The sequence below is a fragment of the Neofelis nebulosa genome, chromosome 12 (assembly GCF_028018385.1).
Source record: "Neofelis nebulosa isolate mNeoNeb1 chromosome 12, mNeoNeb1.pri, whole genome shotgun sequence".
NCBI lineage: Eukaryota > Metazoa > Chordata > Mammalia > Carnivora > Felidae > Neofelis > Neofelis nebulosa.
The window spans coordinates 34,136,875-34,163,164 of record NC_080793.1 but is presented as its reverse complement, the minus strand read 5'-3'; the positions used below and the strand labels follow the sequence as shown (position 1 = coordinate 34,163,164).

The window sequence follows — 26,290 nt, the reverse complement described above, 5'->3', positions numbered from 1 at the left end:
CAGACTTTTCATCAACAGGCCTGGGGCAGGGCTTGATAATTTGCATTTCTAAGACATTCCTAGGTGTTGCCGATGCAACTTGCCCAGGGCTCACACTTTGAGAACCATCAGACTCTAAAAACATTATTTACACTGTACTGGCTGGTCCTTCAGCCCATCCTCTAAAGTGTGCCTGTCTTGTGCTCTTGGATCCCCGCCTGCATGGGTGATCTCCTAGGACACCGCTGGTGCAGGCGGCCATCTCCTCAGGCACAAGCCCTGGCAGAATGTCTTGCTTCTTATCTCAGGATCCCACCTCTACCCTGTGGGCAAGTTCCAAAGTACACACAACTGTTCAAGATAGGAGTATGTATAGAGTATCTGTACTCTGCATTCTTGCCCCAGAGAGTAACTCAAACTCTTGTTTGACTCCTTTTAATTAATTAATTATTTGAGAGAGAGAGAGAGAGAGAGAGAGAGAGCAAGTGAGCAATGAGCAGGGGAGAGGCAGAGGGAGAGAAAGAGAGAATCTTAAGCAGGCTCCACACTCAGTGTGGAGCCGGACACAGGGCTTGGTCCCACGACCCTGGAATCATGACCTGAGCCAAAATCAAGAGTCAGACGCTCAACCGACCGAGCCACCCACGCGCCCCTCTTGTTTGATTCTTATTACAAGCTAAGTTAGGACACATATTTCCCATAGTTGATCGTCCCAAGGCTGCACAGTTCTTTTATTTCCTCTACAGCCAGGATTAGCAAACACTGGCTCATGGGCCAAATCCAGTCTACAGGCCAAATCTAGCCCACAGCCTGCTTCTGTAAATAAAGTTTTATTGGAACACGACCACACTCATTTGTTTGTGCATTGTCTGTGCTGCTTTCGCTCCATAAGGGCAGAGTTGAGTGTGGCAACGGAGACCGTATGTCCCACAACGCCTCCAACATATACTCTCTGGCCCTTTGTAGAAAACATTTGCCAACCATTGCTGAATTTCTTATTTCATTTGATTTTTATCTTATTTTATTCTTCATTCAAATCCAACATCAGAGTCAGTCACCTATGCTGCCTTGTTCTGTCTTACTTATCCTTTAGTAAAGGATCTGCCATCAGCCTGCATCCAGGGACATTTTTCATTTTCAGTGTTTTATTTATTTATTTATTTATTTATTTATTTATTTATTTATTATGTTCACTTATTATTTATTATATAAGTCCATTATCTTTAAATGAATTGACATATAAATACTTAATATTTTCTCAGTTGTAATTTCTAGTACAGTGAATAATAGTAGATATAACCCACATTAACAAAAGCTCTTTGGGGTCTTCAGTTACTTTCTTTTTTTTGTTGTTTCTACTTTTTTTTTTTTTTTTTAATTTACATCCAAATTAGTTAGCATATAGTGCAACAATGATTTCAGGAGTAGATCCCTTAGTGCCCCTTAGCCATCCCCCCTCCCACAACCCCTCCAGTAACCCTCAGTTTGTTCTCCATATTTATGAGTCTCTTGTTTTGTCCCCCTCCCTGTTTTTATATTATTTTTGTTTCCCTTCCTTATGTTCATCTGTTTTGTCTCTTAAAGTTCTCATATGAGTGAAGTCATATGATTTTTGTCTATCTCTGACTAATTTTGCTTAGCATAATACCCTCCAGTTCCATTCACGGAGTTACAAATGGCAAGATTTCATTTGTTTTGATTGCCGAGTAATACTCCATTGTATATATATATACCACATCTTCTTTGCCCATTCATCCATCGATGGACATTTGGGCTCTTTCCATACTTTGGCTATTGTTGACAGTGGTGCTATAAACATGGGGGTGCATGTGTCCCTTCAAAACAGCACACCTGTATCCCTTGGATAAATGCCTAGTAGTGCCATTGCTGGGTCGTAGGGTAGTTCTATTTTTAGTTTTTTGAGGAACCTCCATACTGTTTTCCAGAGTGGCTGCACCAGCTTGCATTCCCAATGTTTTATTTATTTTTGAGAGAGTGCAAGCAGAAAAGGGACAGAGAGAGAGGGACAGGGCAGAGAGAGAGGGACAGAGGATCTGAAGCAGGCTCTGCACTGACAGCAGCGAGCCCAGTGTGGGGCTCGAACTCACGAACCGTGAGATCATGACCCGAGCTGAAATTGGACGCTCTACCAACTGAGCCATCCACAGCTCTCAGTGCCAGAAAAGGTTTGCTTCTTCCAAGAAAATATATGTTTATTCTTAGGGATGCCGGAAATCATCTAACACTTGCATTTCCCTCTTTTCCTTGGCTGCTGAGAAGCTCAGACACACTGCTGCCCACTCTTTGCTACTCTATAGGATATCTTGATCTTATTTAAATTTCCTAACCCAGATGACTCATTGTCTTTTCCCTGATGTGTATTTCAATAAGCTATCCCCGATCCTTTTGGGACTAGTGTGTTAAATATAAGGACGTGGTATGGGATCCCAGGTGAGGGCTTAGAGGATGAGCCGAATAATTTACCACGTTTCTTCTGGGGCCAGCCAAACAATCTTGAACAGATAAAAAACTACTCGAGTAGGTGACGGGAACCAGAAACTCCCTGACCTTGTTGGGTACAAGAACAGAATGGTCTTGTTCTAGACTTGAAATAAATCTGGTTGCACTGCGTACAAATCAGACCGCAGAGCTCCGAAAAATGCAGTGTCTCTTTCTCTTTCCTGCCACGGGGTATAGAAGAGCAGGGGGGCTCGCTGTAGCCCTGTTGCCCTCTGATAACAATACTGCCCACTCACCCTGAGGGCAGGCAAGGTAGGGGTCACTATGCCCATTTCACAGTTGGAGAAAATGAGGCCCAGGAGGGTGGTTTTTCAATCAGTGCTGTAGGATTTCATGGGAGGGTGGCAGAGCTGACTGGGAGGGACGGGTGGGGGAGCCAAGGGGAGCCCAGACTCCCACCGATGCCTCAAGTCTGCTGTGGTCTGCATTGTATATTAGATTTTGTTTATGGGGGTCAAGGAGTCATGGCGAGAAAAATGTAGTCTGAAAAATCACCGCTTTAGAAAATGAGGCTTGAGGTGGTGGTATGGGGCCAGAGTGCTGGGCCTGAACCCTAGTTCTGCACCCACTGTGCGGCCATGAGCGAGTCACTCCACTTTTCCATCCTCAGTTCCCTTATTTAGTAAATGAGAACAACAACGGTATGTAGTAACCGCTCAGGATGTTGGAAGGGTCAAAGAGGTTAATGCAGGTGCTTAGTGCACGTGGAAGAAGATTCTGGTAAGTGACAGGAGCCAGTCCTGAAGGACCAGATATTTCAGATTCCATTTATATGAACGATCCAGAGCAGGCAAATCTACAGAGACAGAAAGTCGAACGGTAGTTGCCTAGAGCTGGAGGATGCAAGGTTTCTTGGGATAATAAGCATGCTCTAAAATTGATTATGGTGAGGGGCGCCTGGCTGGCTCAGTCAGTGAAGCCTCTGACTCTTGAGTTCCACTCAGGTCATGATCTTACGGTTCATGGGTTTGAGGCCAGCATCGAGCTCCATGCTGACAGTGCAGAGTCTGCTTGGGATTCTCTTTCTCTGTCTCTCTCTCTGTCCCTCCCCACTCATACTCTTCCTGTCTGTCTTTCAAAATAAATAAATAAACTTTAAAAAATAAAGTAAAATAGATTATGGTGAACTGTACACTTCGAATGGGTGAATTATCTCTTAATAAAACCATTACCAAAGGGAAAAAAGTGCTTAGAGTAGCCCTGGCACAGAGTAGGTGCTAGATGTGGGTGCTGGTTTTATTACCGTTGATTTGAGAGAGCACCGGTCCCCTCTCAGACTGTTTACTGTGACCTGCGCGGCCTCACCAGACGCTGCTCCAAAGGGGAGATTTCTCTGGAGGCACTGCTCCACAGGGCAGGGGTCCCCCCTGCCAGAAGCCCGCACAGGGCTGCCTCAGCTGGTTTTCTTCCATTTCTAGGTTACGGTATGTCTTGGGTGGGGGGGCACCCGTGCTAATTGCAAAAGAAGCCCAACCCCCACGGCGGTGTGGGCCACTCACATTTTGTGCAATAATTAAGTGCTATGGAGGAGCCGGGATAGACACGTAGAGGTCATCTGCTCTGCTTCTTCAGGCAGAGATCTGATTTTGCTCAGCCCACACAGGCATTTTCATATCCTTTCCTTATAAATTAAAAAAAGTAAGAAAGAAGAAGTGAGAGATATTTTCATTACTTCAAGAATCGCTGCAGGTTGGGGCGCCTGGGTGGCGCAGTCGGTGAAGCGTCCGACTTCAGCCAGGTCACGATCTCGCGGTCCGTGGGTTCGAGCCCCGCGTCGGGCTCTGGGCTGATGGCTCGGAGCCTGGAGCCTGTTTCCGATTCTGTGTCTCCCTCTCTCTCTGCCCCTCCCCCGTTCATGCTCTGTCTCTCTCTGTCCCAAAAATAAATAAAAAACGTTGAAAAAAAAAATTAAAAAAAAAAAAAAGAATCACTGCAGGAGTGTCAGTTTGGGAAGACGAGGAAGAGTTCTGGAAGTGGGTGATGGCAGTGGTCGACGTGAGTGGGTTAATGTGGTAAATTCTATGCATATTTTACCACAACGCTATTACTAAAAAAAGGAGTCACTGCTACCAGACCCATAGAAACAAGGAGTGACCCGGAGAGTGTCCTATTGGACACACACAAGCGTAGATGTTGGTTGTGGGGGAGGAAAGAGGGCACTCGCTTGGCCTCTGAAGGCCCAGCTCAAACCTGGGCAGAGCTCACCTGGGGTGCTGGGGTCAGAGGGCAAAGGCTGCTCTGCCCTGTGAGGTTCCCCGCTCAGTGGAGAATCTTCCCCTGGAGGTCCGTGGCCTGTTCCTGAGGCCTGCCTGTTGCCCCGAATATTGAACATCGTGTTTCTGAAAGGAAAACAGAGGAGCATGAAGCTGCCATCCTCAGCTCCAGTCATGCCCGGAGCGGTCGGCCACACTCCAGGCACCCTGCAAGACGCATCCCGCCCGAGCGCTCCCCACCCGCCTCGCCCGTCTTTTCCTGTTCTCATTGTACTTCCCGCCTTCCACACATGATATTGCTAATGACAGAAGCTTGATTCCCCCACCCCCAAACCCACTGCTGGAGTGTAAGTTCTCTTGAGTGCAGGGATGTTTGCCTGTTTTGTTCACTAAGATATTTTGTGTTTGTGTGTGTGTGTTTTTTAAATGTTTATTTTTGAGAGACAGAGAGAGACAGACCGTGAGCAGGGGAGGGGCAGAGAGAGAGGGAGACACAGAATCCAAAGCAGGCTCCAGACTCTGAGCTGTCAGCACAGAGCCCAGGGCTCAAACTCATGAACCATGAGATCTTGACCTGAGCCAAAGTAGGATGCTCAACTGACTGAGCCACCCAGGTGTCCTGTAATATTTTGTGTTTCTTAAGTTTATTTATTTTTGGGAGAGAGAGAGAGCACGCGTGTGCGTGCGCATGAATATGGGCAGGGGAGGGGCAGAGGAAGGGGAGGGGCAGAGAGAGGGAGAGAGAGAGAGAATCCCAAGCAGACTCTGCACTGTCAGCACAGAGCCCAACACGGGGTTCGATCCCATGAACTGTGAGATCATGACCTGAGCTGAAATCAAGAGTCAGACGCTCAACAGACTGAGCCACCCAGGTGCCCCCATGCATGCCTAGCATAGCGCCTGCAGCATTGAGGGCGCTTACAGTATACGTGCTGAATGACTGCTGAATGAACTTGCCACAGGAACTTCCTGAAACTTTCATCTGGCTTTATAACTACTTGCTCAAAAATCATCAGTAGCTCCCTACTTCTGCTGAGCAAAGTTCCAAACCGCTCCTGGATCCTTCTCCCCTTGCACTCTTTCCCCACTTAGATCTGTTCTCCCTTGAGGCCTTCACTAATCATCTGGTCTCCAAGGAGTTTACTGCACTTTGTGAATGGGCTACCCTTTGACCAAATACTTGTCTAGGCTGAATAATGGTGTCATTTCTTCAAGAGCTGGACAGTAACCTACCTGCATGTCTGTGGCACCTGGTACTGGGCTGCACATGCCCAGTGTGCAGGCTCAAGATACTTTGGGTTTGTAGGAAGGAACTAGGTAGCACCAAAGGCTGGCCTAGGACCACAGCCACAGAAAAATTCATAATGAGGCAGATAAAAGGACATTCAACTGAGTTTATTTTCCCTTTAAAAAGATAGGAAAGTAGATGTATTCCAAAATTATTATTTTTTTTTTTTTTGAGAGGGAGAGAATGTGAGCAGGGGAGAGGCAGAGAGAGAGAAGAGAGAGAATCCCAAGCAGGTTCCACACTCAGCACAGAGCCTGATGTGGGGCTCAGTCCCATGACTGTGAGATCATGACCTGAGCTGAAATCAAGAGTCAGACACTTAACTGACTGAGCCACCCAGGTGCCCCAACATATTCCAAAATTAACAACAAGGGAGAGGAAATGATTAAAAGAGTTCACCAGGTCAGCATTTTCTGAATGGCAGGTTCTGAACTATTGGTAGATTATAAAATCAGTTTAGTATCATAACCAGCATTTAAAATATGGAATGGAAAATATCAGAATGCACCCCACTTTGAAAGAGTTAATATTTTGTCAGTTTTACTGAGCTATATATGTGTACTGAGCTATAAAACTCACAGTTTGAAAACAATGCACTAGGGGGTCATTTACTTAAAAGGAAGCAATAGCGTGGTCAAAAAAGAAGGGGACATGAAGGTCTACAGATCTGTGATGGAGTCCTGGCTCTGCTGCCACCTCTATGTACAACATATACTTCTAGCAGTAAGATGGAAAAATTATCCTGAAAAACCCTTATTCACAAACACCTAGATGCTAGGTAAACACCAAGCATATTTCAAAAATATTTAGCTAAATTTCCAAGAAAGGAAGGGAAATTCTTGGGGCCTAAACGTGAATTCAAGTGAGAAGGTGACTACATAGATTAGATTAGTCCTCAGCAAACATTCACTCCTTTCCCACCACCTCCATAGGAGCAGAGTACTTCTTCCCTCTCCTGTGGGCTCAGGCAAGGCATGTGATTTGCTTTGGCCAAAGGGATGTTAGCAGATGTGATCTAAACATAGGCTTAAAACGTCCTCGCATATAGGGCTAGTCCTCTTCAAGAACGAGTCTCAGGCAGCTGCTGGTCTGTGGCAGATGAGAAATACGAGAAGTAGACCTAGATCTTACCAACAGCTTAGAGTTAAGACCAAGTGAACCTAGCCTATATCAGCTGAATCCAGATGTGTGAGAAATGATCATATGACACTGAATTCTGAAGTGTGTTTGCAGCATTATTGCTGTGAAAATTGACTTAGGATATGAGTTTGCATCTGGGGTCAACTGTTTTGTTTTTTTGAGATATAACTGACACATAACATTCATTTCAGGTGTACAACAAATTTATCCAATCTAGTGTGAAATTATCACCATGATATGTCTATTGAAGATCCATCACCACACATGGCCACAAGATGTTTTTCATGGATCAACTGTTGGTTCCAGATGCCTAGAACCTTGGCTGTTGCAAGAGAGGAAAGAAAGCATTTGGACCCAGAGTGCAGAGTTGAAATTGAAATTCTTACATACAGCTGGGAGTCCCAAGATGAGGTGAGTTAGGAAAAAACACTCCTGCTGGCAAAATCAACACAAGGAAATTCTAGGTGAAGGCTCTGGGCATTCAAAAATTTTTCTTGTGATATCTTTGTTAGGTTTTGGTATCAAGATAATATTGGCCTGACAGAATGAATTGGGGAAGTGTTCCCTCCTTTTCTTTTTTGGAAGGAAGATTTTGTGAAGAATTGGTATTGATCCTTTTTTAAATGTTTGGTAGAATTCACTAGTGAAGTTATCTGGTCCTAGGGTTTTTCGTCTGTATGGGCGGGGGGTAGTTTTTTTTTTTTTTTTTTTTTTTTATTAATTTAATCTGCTTACATGGTATAGGTCTATTCAGATTTTCTCTTTCCTCTTGCATCGGTTTTGGCAATTTGTGTCTCTCTAAGAATTTGTCCCTTTCTTCATTTGTTGGCATAAAACTGTTCATAGTATCCCTTTATAATGTTTTTTATTTCTGTTAGCTTGGTAGTAATGTTCCATCTTTTGATCCTGACTTCAGTAATTTGAGTCTCATGTCTTTTTCTTGGTCTGTCTGGCTAGAGGGTTGTCAATTTTGTTGATCTTTTCAAAGAACCATCATTTGATCTGAAATTTGTTTTTAAAACAAAATCCAGTCTTTTGGTACAGTTGGGTCCAGAGAAAGATAGAAAATTGTACTTTAATGGAGAGTATAGCTGACTCATGGAGGGAAAATCAATCTGTTAAGAACAGAGAAGAAATTAGAACTCAGCATTCCAAATGCTTGACTTTGAAAATTGGTCTTTGATTGCTTTTGCTCTGTTGTTGTTGTTGTTATTATTATTATTATTATTAAGTTTTATTTGTTCATTTTGAGAGAGAGTGAGAGAGAGCATGAGCAAAGGGACAGAGAGAGAGGGAGAGAGAGGATCCCAAGCAGGCTCTGTATCATCAGCCCAGAGCCTGACAAGGGGCTAGAACCCACAAACTGAGAGTGTGTGAGCCAAAATCAAGAGCTAGATGCCCAACTGAGTCACCCAGGCGCCCTCTTGTCTGTTGTTATTAAGATTATATTGTAAGATGCCTCTGACTCTTTGACCTAGTCACCTCCCCTTCCCAGTTCTTACTTTCCTCATCTACAAATAAAAGGGTAGTGGTCATATTAAAAAGAAAATGGTGGTCCTGAGGAGCACTATTTACTGAGTACCACTTTGTGCTGGGTCCTGTGCTGAGCCCCATTAATGCATCTCACAAATCACAGCCACACAATTGGAGAGGACTCAGGAACACATTCCTATAGCCAGAGGCGCTTGCTGGGTGGGTGACCATCATTGCTGCCTACATGTCCCCTTGTCTCCCCTATGTGTCTAGGGGCTCACAAGAGTCATTCCTGGGGTAGGGGAGGGTACAGAAACCCTGACTCCGGGGCAGCAAAGGGCCTCCTAAGCTCTAGCACACATCACCTCTGGAGATAGATGCTCATTAACTACTGACGCAGCCCAGGTGGCCACTACCAAGCTGAACTATTGCACTTGGAAGAGGTATCTCCATTCCATAAATTTATTGACCTTGTATGGAGCAGTTCATAGGTCATTTTCTGCGCAGGATTAGCTCCAGGTCTGAAGGGCCTGGTCAGCATGGGCGGAGCAGTCATAAAGACTTGCTCTGGAAGGATAACCTTGGGCAAGCCATTTATCCTCCCAGAGGCTGGCTTTCCTTGTCTGCAATGGGGATAAGGAACATGTCCACAACAGACAATGACTGGATACTTCCATGGGCCAGACGCTAAGCTAACACTAGTCATTCAACTCATTTAATCCTCCGCACAGCCCAGTGAAGTACTAGTACCACCTCCATTGTAGAGAGAGAACTGAGATTTGGCAAGGCTAAGTAACCAAAGCCATAGAGCCAGCGAGTGGAGGGACTGAGCATTAGACCTGGACGTCTAACTCTATGGTCTGAGAACTTAGCCATTCTGACACCACCTCACAGGCTTGTGCAGACAACTCAGCGCCAGTGCCACGCGCATCTAGCACAGCGCTCTGGAATACCCTGACTTCCTTTCCCGGAGTATGACCCGGGCTCATGACAGAGCTCACAGCAAGCTGTAAGAACAGCCAGGGCCCAGGCTGCGGGAGACAAAAGCAACCCCGATCTTATGGGGGCTCGCAACAGCCCAGGGCAAGTAGCCCATTTCTTGCACTTTTCCCTCATGTTTTCTGTGGGTTATTACAAATGTCAGGACGGAAGTCACCAACTGATCCTCTGAAACTTCCTTCCTTTCTGTCTCTGCATGTTCTCTCTTCCACTTCTGCTGTTTGTGGCCTTCATCAGGCACTGATCTGGCTTAAGCTTGGTGAGACCCCCCTGGATACACCCTGGCTGGATGGCTGGACTCCCCCCCACCGCCCCAACAGGCTCCCAGCACATCCAGTTCCCTCCAGCTCCCCCTGAGGGAAAATCCCCTGCAGGCCACCTTCTTTGTCTACTCACACCAGGGGGCTCACCCATTACACCTCCTAAGTCTCTCTCTGCAGCTCATATGTCTCTCCTGAGTTTCCAGGTCCTTCCATCCAAATGTCTCTCGGGCTACTTTTACCTCCAGCCAGCAGGCCTAGAGGACACTTATCGTCTTTCCCCTAAAACCTGCTTCTGTCCTGGGATCAGTATCACTACACTCCTAGTTACCTGAGAGAATTCAAACGCTGAAGCCGACAGGGAAATTCTGTAAAGGAGCCACACAGAGCCAGGGGTCTCTAATCCAAGTCCAGGTAACAATCTAGTCTGCTTCCTAAAACATCCCTGTCTGTCTGAAGTCCACACAGAAAATAAGCACCACAACAGATCAGTATTGGATACAGTATGAATTCCCGAAAGCTTCCTTCTCTTTGGTTAGACAAATGATAATAGCAGCATGTAGGGGATAAGCTTAGGAATTCCTCGGGCTTACACCAATGGGTTGACAAGACATAAAGAAATACAAAGTCATAAAGCGCTCAATCCTGAGTTTGGGCAAATCAGACTGGCACCCCAAGAATAGGGGGGTGTAAAGGCACACCGAGAATAGGAAGGTGCAAAGGCACCCCAAAATAGAGAGGGGGTGCAGAGCCCCCAGAATAGAGAGGGAGAGGCAAAGGCCTAAAATAGGAATGGCGCAAAGATGCCCAATACATAGGTATGTGAAATAAACAAGATTAGATATTCAGGGTGGAAGCACCCCAATTTAGTACTATAGCAGAAAAGCCACTTTCACAGGAGAATAGGGCCAGGTTAGGTAAATCGGTGAATTGGACTATGGACCACTGCGTTGCAGACAAAGCAGCCCAGAATGGAGATGGTTAACAAAAGAAGAAGTACCTTACTAACCCTGAGGTTACTCCCCCTACCTGTCTCATCCCCTAGGCTAAGATAAACAGAGGTACACTCTCGTGTCTGCTGTAAACAACCTTCCTCCTGGTACCCAGATTTTGTTTTGTATTAACCCAAACCCCTCACCCCAAATATCCTCAAGACTCCCTTTCCCTCATGTCCACAAGTTAATGTTCACAGATTCATTGTTCCTTTGTGCACGTCCATCGCCATGTTTGTAAGCCTTCTGATCCTAATAAAAACGGGGCAAGGACCCTTATTCGGGGCTCTTGTCTTTTCCCAGACACTAGCCACCTCTTGCTTTAATCCTACATCCGCTTTTTTCCTAGACAAGAGAGAACTTTAGACCCAGAGTCTATGACAGCAGCAAACAATATTTATAAAGTACTAAGCACAGTTCTAAAGCAGTTTGCATGCATTAACCCATTTAACTCCCACACTAATCTTGTAGGGCAAGCACTATTGTATTCACTTTTACTAAAAACTTAAGTGAAACAGAGAAATCAAACAAGATGCTTAGGACAGCACAGCCCATGACTGGTGGAGCCAGGATACAAATCCATGCAGTCAGCCTCTAAAATTCAGGCCATATTACTATCTTCTTAAAAACTATTTAAATCAAATCCTGCTAGCGGGAAATTGTATATACATGAATAATAAATGAAAAAGTAGCTGAGAAATGATCAACATACAGTAAATTAAACATATTAAAATTGAATTAAAAAAAAAAACCTAAAGGTATGAAATTCCAGACTTCAAGTTTTATTACAAAGTGGCAATGATTAAAACAGTATGGTACTGGCATAAAAATAGACACATAGATCAATGGCACAGAATAGAAAACCCAGAAAGAAACCCACAGTTATATGGTCAATTAATCTTCGACAAAGAATGAATGAGTATACAATGGGAAAAAGACAGTCTCTTCAACAAATAGTGTTGGAAAAACTGGACTGCTACATGCCAAGGAATGAAACTGGATCACTGAATTAAAGACCTAAATGTGAGACCTGAAACCATAAAAATCCTTGAAGAGAGCACAAGCAGTAATCTCTCTGACATTGGCTGTAACAACATTTTTCTAGATATGTCTCCTGAGGCAAGGGAAATAAAAGCAAAAATAAACTATTGGTACTATATCAAGACAAAAAGCTTCTGCACAGTGAGGGAAACAATCAACAAAACTAAAAGGCAACCTATGGAAGGTACTTGAGAAGATACTTGCAAATGACATATCCAATAAAGGATTGGTATCCAAAACATATAAAGAACAGATACAACTCAATACCCCAAAACCAAATAATCCTATTAAAAATGGCAGAAGACATGACACTTCTCCAAAGAAGACATCCAGATGTCCAACAGACACATGAAAAAATGCTCAACATCAGTGATTATCAGGGAAATGCAAATCAAAATTACAATAAGATATCACCTCACAAGCCTGTCAGAATGGCTAAAATAAAAAACACAAGAAATAAGTGTTGGTGAGGATGTGGAGAAAAAGGAACCCTCTTGTGCTGCTGGTGGGAATGTAAACCGGTACAACCACTGTGGAAGACAGTATAGACTGACGGTTACCAGAGGGGAGAAGCGGGGGGTGGGGGGAGGGGAATGGGTGAAATAGGGGATGGAGATTAAAGAGTACACTTATCGAGATGAAAAATAAAATGAAATTCAGGTAAAAAATTTTTAAAAAGTAGGTTGCAGGGGCGCCTGGGTGGCTCAGTCAGTTAAGTATGCCACTTTTGATTTCCACTCAGGTCATGATCTCATGGATTCGTGAGTTTAGGCTCCACATCGGGTTCTGCATTGGCAGCACGGAGCCTGCTTGGGATTCCCTCTCTCCCCCTCTCTCTCTCTCTCTCTCTGACCCTCCCCCACTGTGCATGTGCAAATTCTCTCTTAAATAAATAAAAAAAAAGTAGGTCGTATACAATCACTCTGGAAAAAAAAAGTTAACAATTTGATGCGTTTCACATATGAGGACACTTGTGACACGATCATCACATTACATTCAAAATGATCTCAGTTATGCGTATACATGTATCGACAATGAAGAGGAAAGAGATATACCACATGCTAAGAATGCTGTCTGGGAGACAGGATCATGGGTAACTGAAAACCTATACCTTTCTAGATGTTTCTAATTTCCTACAAAGAATATGCACTACTTTAACAATCAGAAGCACAAATGTAGTATTTTAAAGAAATGATGTGACGAATTAAAAATAAAGCCCCTCACCCTCTCCCCAGGGCCACATCCCTCCCTGCAGGGATCACACCAGATCACTGTAAGCTCCAAAGAAGGGGCTGTCTGCAACGTGGCCGGCCCCTCGGTCCCACTGCACTTACTGTATTTCGGTTCCCAGATGCTTGAGGGAAATATTCTGAAGGGCTAAGGGCATGGCGGGCACCGGCTGCCAGGCGGCTGCCACACCCACGAGCCCAGGGGGCGTTTGCACAGGGCACAGGAACTCCTCCAGCTCCACTTCCTCTTGCTCTGCGGAACAGAGAAACACGGTAATCATCCACCTGGGTCTCTGCACTTGTACATACGACACAGAGGCGCTCTGGGCTGGGTTCCCACTGGGAGCAGGTGGGAGTCAGTGGGCTGCCTGAGCAAGCCTTCTTTGGCAGGTTAAGAGCAGCCAAAGGGGCAGGCTTTTCCTTAAATGTTCTTCCAGGAAAATGATGCATCTTACTGAGAAAGTCTTCCTGAAAACCTTGTTAAAATATGCAGAACCGGGGCGCCTGGGTGGCTCAGTTGGTTAAGCGTCCGACTTCGGCTCAGGTCACGATCTCGCGGTATGTGAGTTCGAGCCCCGCATCGGGCTCTGTGCTGACTGCTCAGAGCCTGGAGCCTGTTTCAGATTCTGTGTCTCCCTCTCTCTCTGACCCTCCCCCGTTCATGCTCTGTCTCTCTCTATCTCAAAGATAAATAAATGTTAAAAAAAAAAAAAAAAAAAAAAAAAAAATATGCAGAACTGCTGATACTTCTACATCTGAGAATCTACCCTAAAAACGTTACCTGACATGCAGACAAAGCTTTATGAGCCAAGGGGTTCATCCTGGCACTGTCTGTCCTCACACTGGAAATAACTCCCTCAAACTAGAAGTAAAGTTCTGGGGAGGGGTTAAACAAATCATGATGCCTTCTGAAAACAGGATATTACTCAGCCGTTTAAAACAACACTAATGAAGAATGCTTAAAATCATGAGGAACAGGTGTGGGATATAAAAACAGCTAGTAAAAAAATTGGGTTAGAGCATCATGATCTCAACTGTAGAGAAAGTCTCACAGAAATACACTCTGTGGTATGGACAGAGGTCAGAAGTGCATGGTGGGATCAGAAGCAGGCTGCCCTCATTATCGCTTCGTGTTTTTGCCCAAATTGTCTATGCTAAACATGGGTTATTTTTTATAAACAGAAAGATAATGTATACTCATCAAAAGTAGAAGTTTATAAACAGATTTTATAACATGGAGGCATTAGGGTCACAATACGTAGTACCGTAGAGCAAGGTAGGGTGTTTGTATTATTATATGATCTGAAATACGTTTAAATAAAAGGCAAGCGGGGGTCATAATGTAATGTGAACACTGGCTGTCTCTGGGTGATAGGATTATGGCTACTTTTTCTTCCACTTTTCTACTTTTTGTAAATGTTCTGCAACGATTCTTATACAGTGAGTGCTTCAAAACACTTAACATTAAGGAACGTTTTGAGGCTAAGGTAACATTATTTGAAGTATAAGAGAGAGGAGGTGAAATACTCAGAAGTTAGTTTTGAGTGTTACAAAAAGCAGGGGAGGATTAAGACCACCTATTGGGCGGCAGGATCTGGATCAGGCAGCTCCTGAGACACGGAGGGCAGCAGGCCCTCCACTGGCCTTCCACTGGAGCCCTCTTACTGAGAGGGTGAAATGTAGGGGAAGAAGGAATTTTACCTTTGCACTCCATTTTCAAACAGGGTGCAGGTGCAAAAACACTGACTACAACCGCAGGGGCGGGGGAGCTGTTCCATCTACTCACAGACTTTGCAGTCAATATATTTAATTCCTAATAGGCCCTGTCACATCCGGCAGATGGGCCACGACTTGGCCCAAGTCATTCTTTTGAGCTCCCTGTCTTCAATTCACTCTCTCACCAAACACTTCTGGCATCTGCCCTGAGGTTTCTGGTGGAGCTGGAGAAAGTTAGATAATCAAAGGCATAGGAAGCTCCCAGCTTAAGGAGCAGGGAGAAGTGAGCACTTCAGGAAGACCAAGTGAGTAGAAGATGGAGGGCAGGCCAGGCAAGGTGCAGGCAAGTTCTGGGAGATGAAGACAGATTGTTTCACCACAAGTCAGGAAAGGCTTCCTGGAGGAAGGGCACTCGAGCAGGGCCTAGAGGGCTGGAAAGGATTTTGAACTGCTAAAGGAGTGAAGGAGGATGCCAGGAGGGAACAGAGGAGATGGGGCTGGGAAGGACAAATGGGCAGGAGGGGGCTAATAGGGGATCTCATCTGGCTGGACCCACGGGACCCCTGAGGGTTTCAGCAAAAGCTCCAAAGAACCTGGGTTACAGCTGTGGTGTTGGAAGAACCGAAGCCAATCCACGTTTCTGTTAGAAGGGTGCTGTGACCAGACTGGAAATCGCATTTTCTTTTCTGGCCCCAGGTTCCACATTTTTAAATTAAAAAAAAAAAAAAAAATTTTTTTTTTAATGTTTATTTATTTTTGAGAGACAGAGAGAGCGAGCAAGCTGGGGAGGGGCAGACACAGAATCCGAAGTAGGCTCCAGGCTCTGAGCAGTCAGCACAGAGCTGGATGCGGGGCTCGAACCCACAAACGATGAGATCATGACCTGGGCCGAAGTCAGATGCTCAACTGACTGAGCCACTCGGGCGCCGCATGGTTCCGCATTTTTAAAATGGGAAGGATACTCTCCATCCTGTCTCCTTCGGAGGTAAAGTATATCAAAATATTTAGGAAACCATAAAAGCCCCATTCTGTGGACTTACATCTTTCTTTTTTTTTTTTTAATTTTTTTTTAACGTTTATTTATTTTTGAGACAGAGAGAGACAGAGCATGATTGGGGGAGGGTCAGAGAGAGGGAGACACAGAATCTGAAACAGGCTCCAGGCTGTCAGCACAGAGCCCGACACGGGGCTCGAACTCACAGACCGTGAGATCATGACCTGAGCCAAAGCCGGCCGCTTAACCAACTGAGCCACCCAGGCGCCCCATGGACTTGCATCTTTCAAAGGTAGTCTTTAATCCAGACTTTGAGCTGATTCAAAATAATTACGGTTTTCTTGTTTATCAATACTTTAACCATCTTTATCCTCCCTCATGCAGAAGAAACAAAAAATGTACAATTTGCCTAAGATTTTTAATGTCTTGGCAAGTACTTCCCTAACTGCCAATATCTGTTCTCCTTTAATGTCCACCTTTGGCCCTAAATCCACCCTGAGGCCACACGAACTAAGCCTTGGGGGTGAATGTCACCCACTGGCTGGATTCGCCAGTGAGGAAACAGTGGCTCAGGAGGATTTTCGTGGCCAGGGTCACACAGCCGGTAGCAGAGCCACGCACTCAAACACAGTTCCTTGCTTGTCCACTAAAACCACGTGGCTTGTCAGAGCAGGTTTTGTGGCAGGCAGACGGTTCCAAGATGAGAGGGGCCGCCCGGGAAGGCCCAGTGGGAAGGCCCCCAGCGCGAGGAGGTGTTTGAGAGATGGGTGGCATGTTGACAGTGATGTCACAGTGAAGGTTAGCACTTCCTGTGGGTAAGAGGATTGGTCTGGGGCCTCTGGGCCTCTCTCCAAGGCTGCACAAGGAATTCTCAGCAGCGTTCATCCGAATTCTCCCTTTGCCTGAGCTGCTGGGGCTGCTCCACCACCAGTAGGAAGTCACTGCCCAACCAAAGGGCCTGGGCCAGCCAGTCACTTCCTTACAGGGCCCTGGACATGGTGGTGGCCTCCTCAGCATAAGGAGGGGGTTATGAGCCTGCAGATTCGGGTTCAAATTTCAGTGCGGACATTTTCTTGCTCTGCTACCTTGACCAGGTAGGTCCACTGGCCTCTGGGGGCCTCAGTTTCTTCTTCTGTAAAATGGGTACAACACTACCTCATAAGATTGATGTGAGGATTAAATGACATGAAAGAAGCATGTAAAGTGTTAGAAACGGTGTAAGTGGTATGCATATTTTTACAACAATATATTCTTACCTAAGTGCTATTTTGTGTAAATCGTGTCCTACTTTGGCAACATATTATCATTAATCTGCTGGTTTCCCTTGATCTTTCTCAGCTCTTGTGGAGACCAACGTTTAGGTAAAGCATGAAATAATGGTGTAAACGCTTAAAAGCTGCAGACAACGTGCCTTGCAGATTGCTCAACAGCAGTGATAGGACACTTTTTACCAGATGAAGTGTCTGTGACTCAAAGGCAGATGTGAGTCAGTTGGCTTTCAGTGTCCCGGAGCCGGCTCTGCTTCCTCCCAGAAAGGGTGGGGACTGGCTGTGGGGCAACCTGCTCCAGACAGCAAATCCAGGTCGCTCACAGCTCCACAAATGTCCTTCTGGGTGGGCCGGGAAAGGTTCGCAGGGCACATGATCCGGAGGGTAAAGGCCCACATCCCAGCTTCCTGCATCTCCTACCAGGGTCCTCCTTGGGAGACTGGTGTCCTGGTCATTATGACAACTGCTCTCTCCCTCCTCCACCCCCCGGCCCCCGGCCACGTCTCCAGTAGGAGCTGGCCCCGGAGAGGCTCACTAAATGTAGTAAACCAAAGCCACAGAATTCAAGAACCTGGAAAGGATTCAGCACAGCAGAAGAACCTGTGGGATCCCAAAGCCAGTTCAGTTCCAATTTCAGTTCCGGACACACCAGAATTCTGTCATCAGGAGGGTTTCTTGTCACTGCAAATCTGAGGCTGATCTCGGCCAATTGTGCCAACTCAGGCTGAAGTTTCCCACACCAGGCAGGGCTGTCTGGCTCTCTGGCGGAGAGAGGGTGGGTTGCAAGTGCAGACGCACAAACAAACGCTTCCCCAGAGAAAGCCCTTACTCACATGAAACACCCAGAAGGTTCTCGGAAGAAATGACTGATAATTACTATTAACAACTGAAAAGAGCAGTTATGTTAAGAGTAGTAATGTACACATACACATATAACAACAAGTTATTAGAACAGTTACTATGTATTGAGCACTTACTGTGTGCCTGGCATTAGTCTCAGGGCTTTACCTTCCTTTCCTCATTTAATTATAGAATCCAATGCAATCGCTCACAAATATCCAATGTGCCAGGTAGGGCACCTGGTACTGGGACACAAGTGACAAAGATATGGTCCCCACCCGAGGGCAGGGACCTACAAGGATGCTGTAAGGAGAACACAGCGTGACAGGCCTTGTTAGAACCATGTGAAAAAAGCGTCGAGGGCTCATACAGAGTCCAGCCAGCATAGCACTGGGAGGCTTCCAAGGGGAGCCTGGCAGGAGTAGGAGGCAACACTGGAGCGTGGCTATGAAGAATAAGTGGGAATTTGCCAGGCAGACAAGCTTCTGGTGCTGCTGAAGCGCACACGGCGTGAGGCGGGCACTGGGGGAGCAGGCAGAGGTGAGCCGAGGGAGGATGAGCCCTAGGCACCGGACTAAAAAGCTGGGCCTCGGTCACGGATGGGGGGGGCTCCAGCGCTCACTTTAGAAAGTCCGCTCGGCCTGCAGTGGGGAGGATGGGTCTGAGGTGGCGGGCCGGTTCACGGGCACGGGTGAGGAGGCTACTGTGGTTTTCCAGCCAGGGGCTATGAGGCCAGAGCCAAGGTACAGCAGCGAGGAGGGGCCGGCCTGGTGTGGACACCAGAGGGCGGACACGGCCAACATGGTGACCGACCGGCCTGGCCAGCCCAGACTGCCGAAGGGGCGAGGGCAGCGCCCTGTTACCGGACAGCCGGGTGAATAAAAGGCCATTTAACGACGGGAAAGAAACTGGGGGAGCAGATGGTCAAGGGCAGAAGAGCTCGGTTTGGGACACGGAAAACACATGGGTACAGAGTTCTAGAGGTGCCTGGCCACAAGTCGCGCCCTCGCCTATTCGGTCTCCCTGCTAACCGAGGATGAGGCGTTACAGACATGCTGCAGCTCTGAGCTGGGACAAGGCTCCGAGCCCTTACAGGGGCAGCTGGGGGTGGTCTGTCCTGATTCTCTACCTGCCAACCATATGGCTGGCAGCAGCGTGGGGGTGGGAGGGTGTGATCTCCAGGACTCCTCCATACTTGGATGTTCTAGGATTTGGGATCAAGCAACTTCCTTTGTAGGCCACGTGGAGGTGAAGGATTCTGCCTTAAGGGAATACTACGGGTAAAATCACTGACCTACCCAACGCACACACAGAAGCATTTGTGTAGGAGGCAGCAACAATAACTGCGTGTTCTCATTACCCTTCTGCACAGCAACCCCGTGAGAGTCTCATTTCTTCAGACCTTCCCATGGCGGTCATCGTAACAGTAGCTGACGCTTATTGCGCTCTGACAACGTGCGGCATGCTTCCAACCACTTAAGGTGTATGGACTCATTTGATTTTCATAACAACCCTAAGAAGTAGGTATAGTTTATCATGCTCATTTTATACGGAAGGAAACGGAAGCTCAGGAAGATGAAGCAACTGACTTTTAAGACCACACAGGATTAGGATTTGAACCCAGACGTCCTGGCCTCAGGGCCCGTATTCTTGCCCTTGACACTACACTGTGCCCTAACTGATCCTGAGTCACATCCCTGGCTCTTTGCTTGTTTAGCAGAGGCTCCTCCCACTCACTCCCAACAGGAGGGGAAAGGCTTGGTCACCAAGACCCCTGGGTGTGTGTGCAGGAGGCGAACCCATTGGGTACCTAGCTCGAGGCGCAGGGCGGGCCCATTCCCAGCCAGGGTGGCATCAGGGGCGACGGGAGGTGCAGGCGGGCTGTTGTGGAACTCCCAGCGCTTCATCTGCAGCTGCTGCAGCCAGTACAGCATCACTTGCTTGGTGGCGGCCTGAGAAGCACAGGGGTTAATTGGTATGGCCCTGTGCCCTCAGCGTGGCACTGGGTGTGGGGTGCAGGAAGGTCATGGGAGGCTTAGTGACTCTCTCCCTCCCAGGGAAAACAACTATCACTGCAGATGGGTGCCTGCTTCTGAAACACCACCTGCTTCTTGGCCCCAGAAGAGAATCAGGCATCAGTCCCAAACTTACAGGTTCCTTAACCTTTCTGGGTCTCAGTTTTCCCATCTGTACTATGGTGAAGATACCACTCATGTCCTGGGGCAGTTATGAGGATGAAATGAGGTAAGGGAAGTGAAATGCCCAGCATAGTACCAGACACACTGGAGGTGCTCAAAATGTGCTCACTGGACAAAGGAATTTGGAGGGGATAAGAGAGGGAAAGAACTTTGAAATTCTGACCTGAGTGGGGCCCCAGCACCTCACTGTGCAACATCGCAATGTCTTAACTGACTGTGATATTGCGATTTATAAGAAACATATATTTGATCATTCAAATGACCCAGATATATTTCTCATATGTATTTGATCTTTGTCCATGGTTTCTGGCTCACAGCTCCTAAAGCCCTTGGAACTTCCCGGGATAAGGGCGATAAAGCTGACTTTTGTTGTGTTCATACGTTAACTCGTGGAAAGCCCTTAGGGAACCTAATGAGGGGGACTGGTTGCCAGGAGAACCAAACATGTGATTAGAGGCTTGGAACTTTCAGTCTGTTTTATACCCTGCATAGAGCCCAACTCAAACCTTGAACTCAGGGCCCTGAGATCAAGACCTGAGCCGAGATCAAGAATCAGATGCTTAATCCATTGAGCCACCCTGAGATGCCCCAAGGCTTGGAACTTTCAGTCCCACCCCTACCCTCCAGAAAGAAAGAGGCTGAACCAGAGAATAGCCAATGACTTAGTCAGTCATGACTATGTAATGAAGCCTCCATAAAAACCCAAAGGACTGGGTTTGGAGAGCTTTTGAGTTGGTGAACATGGAGATGTGGGGAGAGTGGCATAGCTGGAGAGGGCATGGAAGCTCCTACCCCTTCCCCATACCTTGCCCAATACACTTCTTCATCTGGCTATTGATTGGTATCCTTTATCATATCCTTTAATAAACTGGTAAACATAAGTGTTACCCTGGGGGTTCTGGGAGCCCCTCTAGCAAAATAATCAAACCTAAGGAGGAGGTCACTGGAAACTCCAATTTGTAGCCTGCTGTCAGCAGCACAAGTAACAGCCTGGGGCTTGTGACTGGCATCTGAAGTGAGGTGTGGAAGTGAGGTGGGAAGTCTCGTAGGACTGAGCCCTTAACCCATGGGATCTGATGCTGTCTCTGGGTAGACAGTGTTAGAATTAAGTTGAATTCTAGGACACCAGCTGGTGCCTGCGAATTGCTTGGTGTTGTGGGGGGATCCATGCCCCATGTTTGAATTGGGTCCAAGAATCCTAAAAGACTGACTTTTTATGGAACAGAGAGAATCCTTCCTCTGCTTTGGGGATGCACTGAAATCATGGATTTGGTTGGGGACTGGAAAGCCATATGCACACAGTAACAACATAGTGGCACCCTCCAGGCACCCCAAACAAAGTAATGGTTGATACTGGTCATTCATTTCCCAGCACTGGATGGTCCAAATACCTACTTTCGCATCTATTACATTGTTGGATCCTCCAGGAAGGAGGCAGGGCAGGAGTGATCAGCCTTCAACAGATGGAGAAACTAAGGCTCTGAAGTTGCCCAGGCAGGTGGTGGTAGAGCTGGTCCCAGAACCCGGGTCTCCCCCTTTAGACCAGAGCTTTGTGGCAATTTATGGCCAGGGGACTGTGGCTTACACAGAGAAGGGCTGGGATCACCTGGGCCACAGCAGCCGGGCAGCTCGCTGGGAGTGGATGGTGAACTTCACAGAGTTGCCCACAATCAAGGCCAGGTGAGAATACCAGCAGGCAGCAGGCTATGGGCAACCAGGGCAAAGCTCCCCCTTCTAAGTGATCCACAGATGATGGGTGCATGAGGCCAGGGGCTCCATGAGAGAGGACCTGGGCCTGTCAGGAGGTGCCACATGAGATAAAATGATGCCTACCAGTCTTCTCTTTCCATACACTCTCCCTAAGAGACCTCAGTGCTACCCAGGCCTTCACCATGACCCTGTGCTGACAAGCTCCCAGCCCATACCCAAATACCTCATTTTAGTAATTCATTGGACAAGTGTATATTGAGCACCTACTATTCATGTCATGGCCCCATCCTCTTAGAACTTAAGAGTCTACCAAAGGGGTGTCCTATGGCCTCCCCAGCCTGGGTTCCCTAGGTCGTGGCTGGCCCGACTAAGCAGTCAGCCACCCCTCCCTTGCGTTCCTCCTCCCTCACATCCCTAGTCACCCCCATCGGTCTTCCTCCCCCGTCACAGCTCTAGCTCAGCCACCATTCTCTCTTGATCACCTCCAGATGGACTCCCTGCTCAGCAACCTTGCCTTCTCATTTTTTCTCTACCCAACAGCCACACTGAACCTTCTAAACATTCTAATCTCACAGGGCTTCCTTGCTTAAAGTTCCTCAACAATCTCCCACAACCCACAGGACAAAGTCTAAGCTCCCAGGCCTACCTCACAAATGCCCCACGCTTGGGCCTCCACTTTCCCACTCCATCTTTCGGGCCCCTCTGTACCCCAGGCTCCTGTGATCTGCCTGGACACTCTGGGCTGTATCCTGTTTCTTATCTTTGCTCATGGGGCTCTCTCGGCCAGGAATGCCCTTCATCCTCTTGTCTGTTCATAGAAAACCGAATCCCTTTTTCAGGACTCAGATGTCATCCCCTCTGTGCTACGCTCCTGGATGGACCCTTCCACTCAGTGGAACTGACCCTCCTGTTCACCATACTTGTCTGGTACAGACTTATCAGGGCATCTCTAAGGAACATTTCATGTGTGTGCCAGGCCCCCTGTGAGTTCTCTCACCAGACCTTAAGCTGTTTGAGAACCAGGGGGCAGGTCTGATTTGGCTCCATACCCTGGTGCTTAGCACCGAGCCAGGCACACACAGAGATCAACAGAACAGTAAAAGCCATGTGTTCAAGACTGTGTAGACAGCAGTTAGCCTGTGGGAGGAAACACATGACCCGTAAACCACCTGATCTCTAAAATGCCTGCCTTCCCTGGCCTGGAATTCCTGGTTTGCATTATTTTGTCTGATTTTCCCAGCCTGGTCACTGGCCAGGCCCAGCCATCAAAGGGGAACTGAAGCTGTGGGCTACATACAGGGCGCTCAGTAGATTCCCAGTTGGCTGGAAGTCGGGGTCAAGGAGCAGGAAGACGAGGTGGGGTTGGGGAGGCTGTCTCCTGGCACACTGTTCTCTGGGGTGTGTGAATCCTGGAATTCTTAACCCAGATCTGTCTTTCCACTTAAGTTCTGGGGCAACTCCTCCGGAAATGAACATTAGGACCTCAGTTCTATTACCATGTGGGTTCATTAAACAAACATTTATGGAGCACCCGCTCAGGTGCTAGGCTGTATTCTAGATGCTGGGATTAATTCAATTTGTAGGTCCTGGATGCTTACACATCTTGTTTTAAATCTCACAAACTACCTAGATTCTGGGAGATTAAGTAACTAGCCCAGGGTTACACAGCTAGTTAATAGTAGCTGATGTAAAATTTGAATCCAAGCCTGTCTGATTTCAAAGCATATGGCCTTACCACTGTTTCAGGCATTCTCAGTTAAAGACGATAATAAAACAAAACCAACTAATGGTGAAACACATTGAGATAAGCCTCTATGAACATTCTAGGCCGATCAGTGAAACCTAAGTATTTTATCTCCCAATCCCTGCCAATGTTTGCTCAGCATTCAATTCCCTCCGCCAAAATATCAAGAAAAGTGATTCAGAGTCCTTGTCTTGAGAGGACTGCACAGCTCATATCTTTACTATCCTTCGGCCCCAAGTAAGAAAGTCAATGTAACTGCATTGTTAAGGCACACCAAAAAGTAAAAGTTTTGAAACAGTACTGAGAGGTACAAAGACTAAGGGATTTCAAGTGTGGGTTACACCACTCACTAGATGCCTGACCTCTGAAGTAACTGGCTGGTTACTTCATCTCTCCAAGACTCTGTTTCTTGATTCTAATGTGGGTACATCATTCCTGCCTGTTATGGGAGCTCAATGAGAAAATGGGTGCAAATGCGTCTTGGAATGCACTAAATCCTGGGCACCCACGGTTCACTGGGGGAGATCAGGGTCTGTAATACTCGTTCCAGTAAATTTACTGTGACCACCCACACGTGCCAGGCTGTGCCCTGGGAACTCATCCCGGCTTTAAAAGGAAAAAAAAAAAAACTGCCCCATTTACCTTCAGGGTAATAATTCGGCTGGGAGTCTTGATTTCAAAAGTCCCCTCCTCGGCGTCTGCCTTGCAGTCAAAGACCGCACTGGAGAGGTCGATGCTGTCCAAGGGATTGGCATCCTGCGCGGTCCGTGAATAATACAGGCGACGTTTCTTCTCGTCGTAGAAGAACCAGCGGGATTTCCAACCCCGGATGGGCCCTTTGCCGCCAAATTTATTTAAATAACCACAGAGTTTCTTGGGGGCCGCCTCCAGGGAACGGGAGCAGCTCTCCGACTCCTCCTGAGGCAACACCTCGGGGCCCCTGGCAGGCTCTTCGGACCTGAGGACCGAGGAGCTAGACTCTGCGGGGTTCTCTTGGGCGCCCTCCATCTCCACTAAAGACCGTCGAGGCACTGGAGGTCCGCAGCCAACTCTGGCCAAATCCCAGAGACTCAGCGGGTACCTCCCAAGAGCGAGAAATCTGGGCGGGGGCGGGGCCACGGGTGACGCGCCCCCTAGGAAACCGCAGGAATGCGGATGGCTACAGTAAGTTAACCTTTGACGGCAAACGCAGGTGGGGCGGTTGGCCACGCCCCTCCCAAGCTCTCCGCAGCCAGGCCACACCCCGACACGCCCTCGGCTGGCTCTCCCCATCCCACCCGCTTCCGGCTTTCAGGCTCCGCCAGTCAGCCATATTTAGTGAGGGCAGCTGCAGGGCGTGTGGGGGCCCTCAGGTTGAAAACACAGTGACACTGAGCAAAGTTAACTGGCGGCAGGGAAGCGGGAAGAGATGCCTGTCTCTGACTAGACTGCCTTGGTAACTCGTGTAATAAGGTAGAAGGATGGTCCTTCTTGCGTCTTATGGGCAGTCCGCCTTTACCCCGCAGGTGCCGCGCGGGTTACCGTCGGACGGCGCATTCCGGGGCCATTGGCTGAGAGGGACGCCGGCTCGGTGACGCCACTTCCGGCGCAGCTCGGGGCGCTCTAGGTCTAGGGCTCTGTCCGCAGGCTTGTATCCGCGGTGACTCCCCCCTGACTTCCCCGGCTTACCCCGGTACTGTTCCCAACTTCCACTCACCACCCAACGGCTCTGGTCGCGTTGTGTAGGGCGATCAGGCTTGGCTGCTGCTAAATAATGATGCTAAAATCCTAAATAAAATATTTACAAATCAATTCTAGTATTTTACGAAGAATTATATACTACACCTAGAAGGAGTTATTTTAGGGATACAGGGATATTTTAATAACAATAAAAAAATTACACCTGCAGTGCAAAAAATATGAGCATCTTAATATTTTCTAAAAAGGCATTTGATCAAATTCAACATCATTTCTGAAGTTTAACACTATTATTATGGAAATAATGTTTCAAAATTTCTTAATAAATCAGACATCTTGTTCTAGATTTTCTAGCTAAATAATGATAGATATTTGAAGGAATAATTATAATAATTTCAAATATATGCCTTACATCTGAAAAACTAAAGAGGTCTTCCCACTAATGTTCCAGGAGCTAATCCAGGATTCCACATTTGCTCATCATGTTTCCTTAGTCTCCTGTGAACTATGACATATTTCAGTTTTTCCTTGTTTTTTATGACCTGACAGTTTTGAAGGGTATTAGTCAACTATTTTGTAGAATATTGTGAATTTAGGTTTGTCGGGTGTTTTCTCATGATGACAGGGGGGTGATAGGTTTTGGAGGAGACCAGGACAGAGGGGAAGTGCCTCTCTCATCACCTAATATCCAACTATGTGATATACACATGGTGATGGTAACCTCTGTCCCTTGGTTAAGATGGTTTCTGCCAGATTCCTTGGCTATAAAGTTACCATTTTCCCCTTTCAACACTCTGTTCCTTGGAATAGAGTCCCTGAATCTCTACCACAAGAAGCTCCACTTTCTGGGGGGTGGGGACGGTTGGTAGCATTTTCATTTTGTATAGCCTATTAGAATGATTCTGAAGCTTATTTCCAAGGGTGAGCAGGTGAGAATAGCCAAAAAAATTTTTTTTAATTTTTTTTTTTTTACATTTATTTATTTGTGAGAGACAGAGAGAGACAGCAT

At 47.0% G+C, this 26,290-nt stretch overlaps 1 protein-coding gene across 6 annotated transcripts in view; it reads right to left on the bottom strand.

The window, feature by feature from the left end:
* Positions 1–24,834, bottom strand: part of TBC1D2 (TBC1 domain family member 2) — a 55,749-nt gene extending 30,915 nt beyond the window's left edge. For 2 of the 6 annotated variants that reach the window (XR_009251571.1, XM_058694800.1), the window contains exons 1-4: positions 24,247–24,832; positions 19,763–19,904; positions 13,240–13,387; positions 4,705–4,838 (exon numbers count right to left, since the gene is read on the bottom strand). Coding sequence is in view for 5 of the 6 variants with exons in the window: in XM_058694800.1 (XP_058550783.1) it covers positions 4,705–4,838; positions 13,240–13,387; positions 19,763–19,904; positions 24,247–24,612 (790 nt within the window). In the remaining variant the exon portion in view is untranslated. Of the gene's footprint in view, positions 1–4,704; positions 4,839–13,239; positions 13,388–19,762; positions 19,905–24,246 lie in introns of all 6 variants that reach the window. The other 4 variants (XM_058694799.1, XM_058694798.1, XM_058694797.1 and 1 more) reach the window with 4 other exon arrangements.
* Between the last annotated feature and the right edge of the window lie 1,456 nt (positions 24,835–26,290).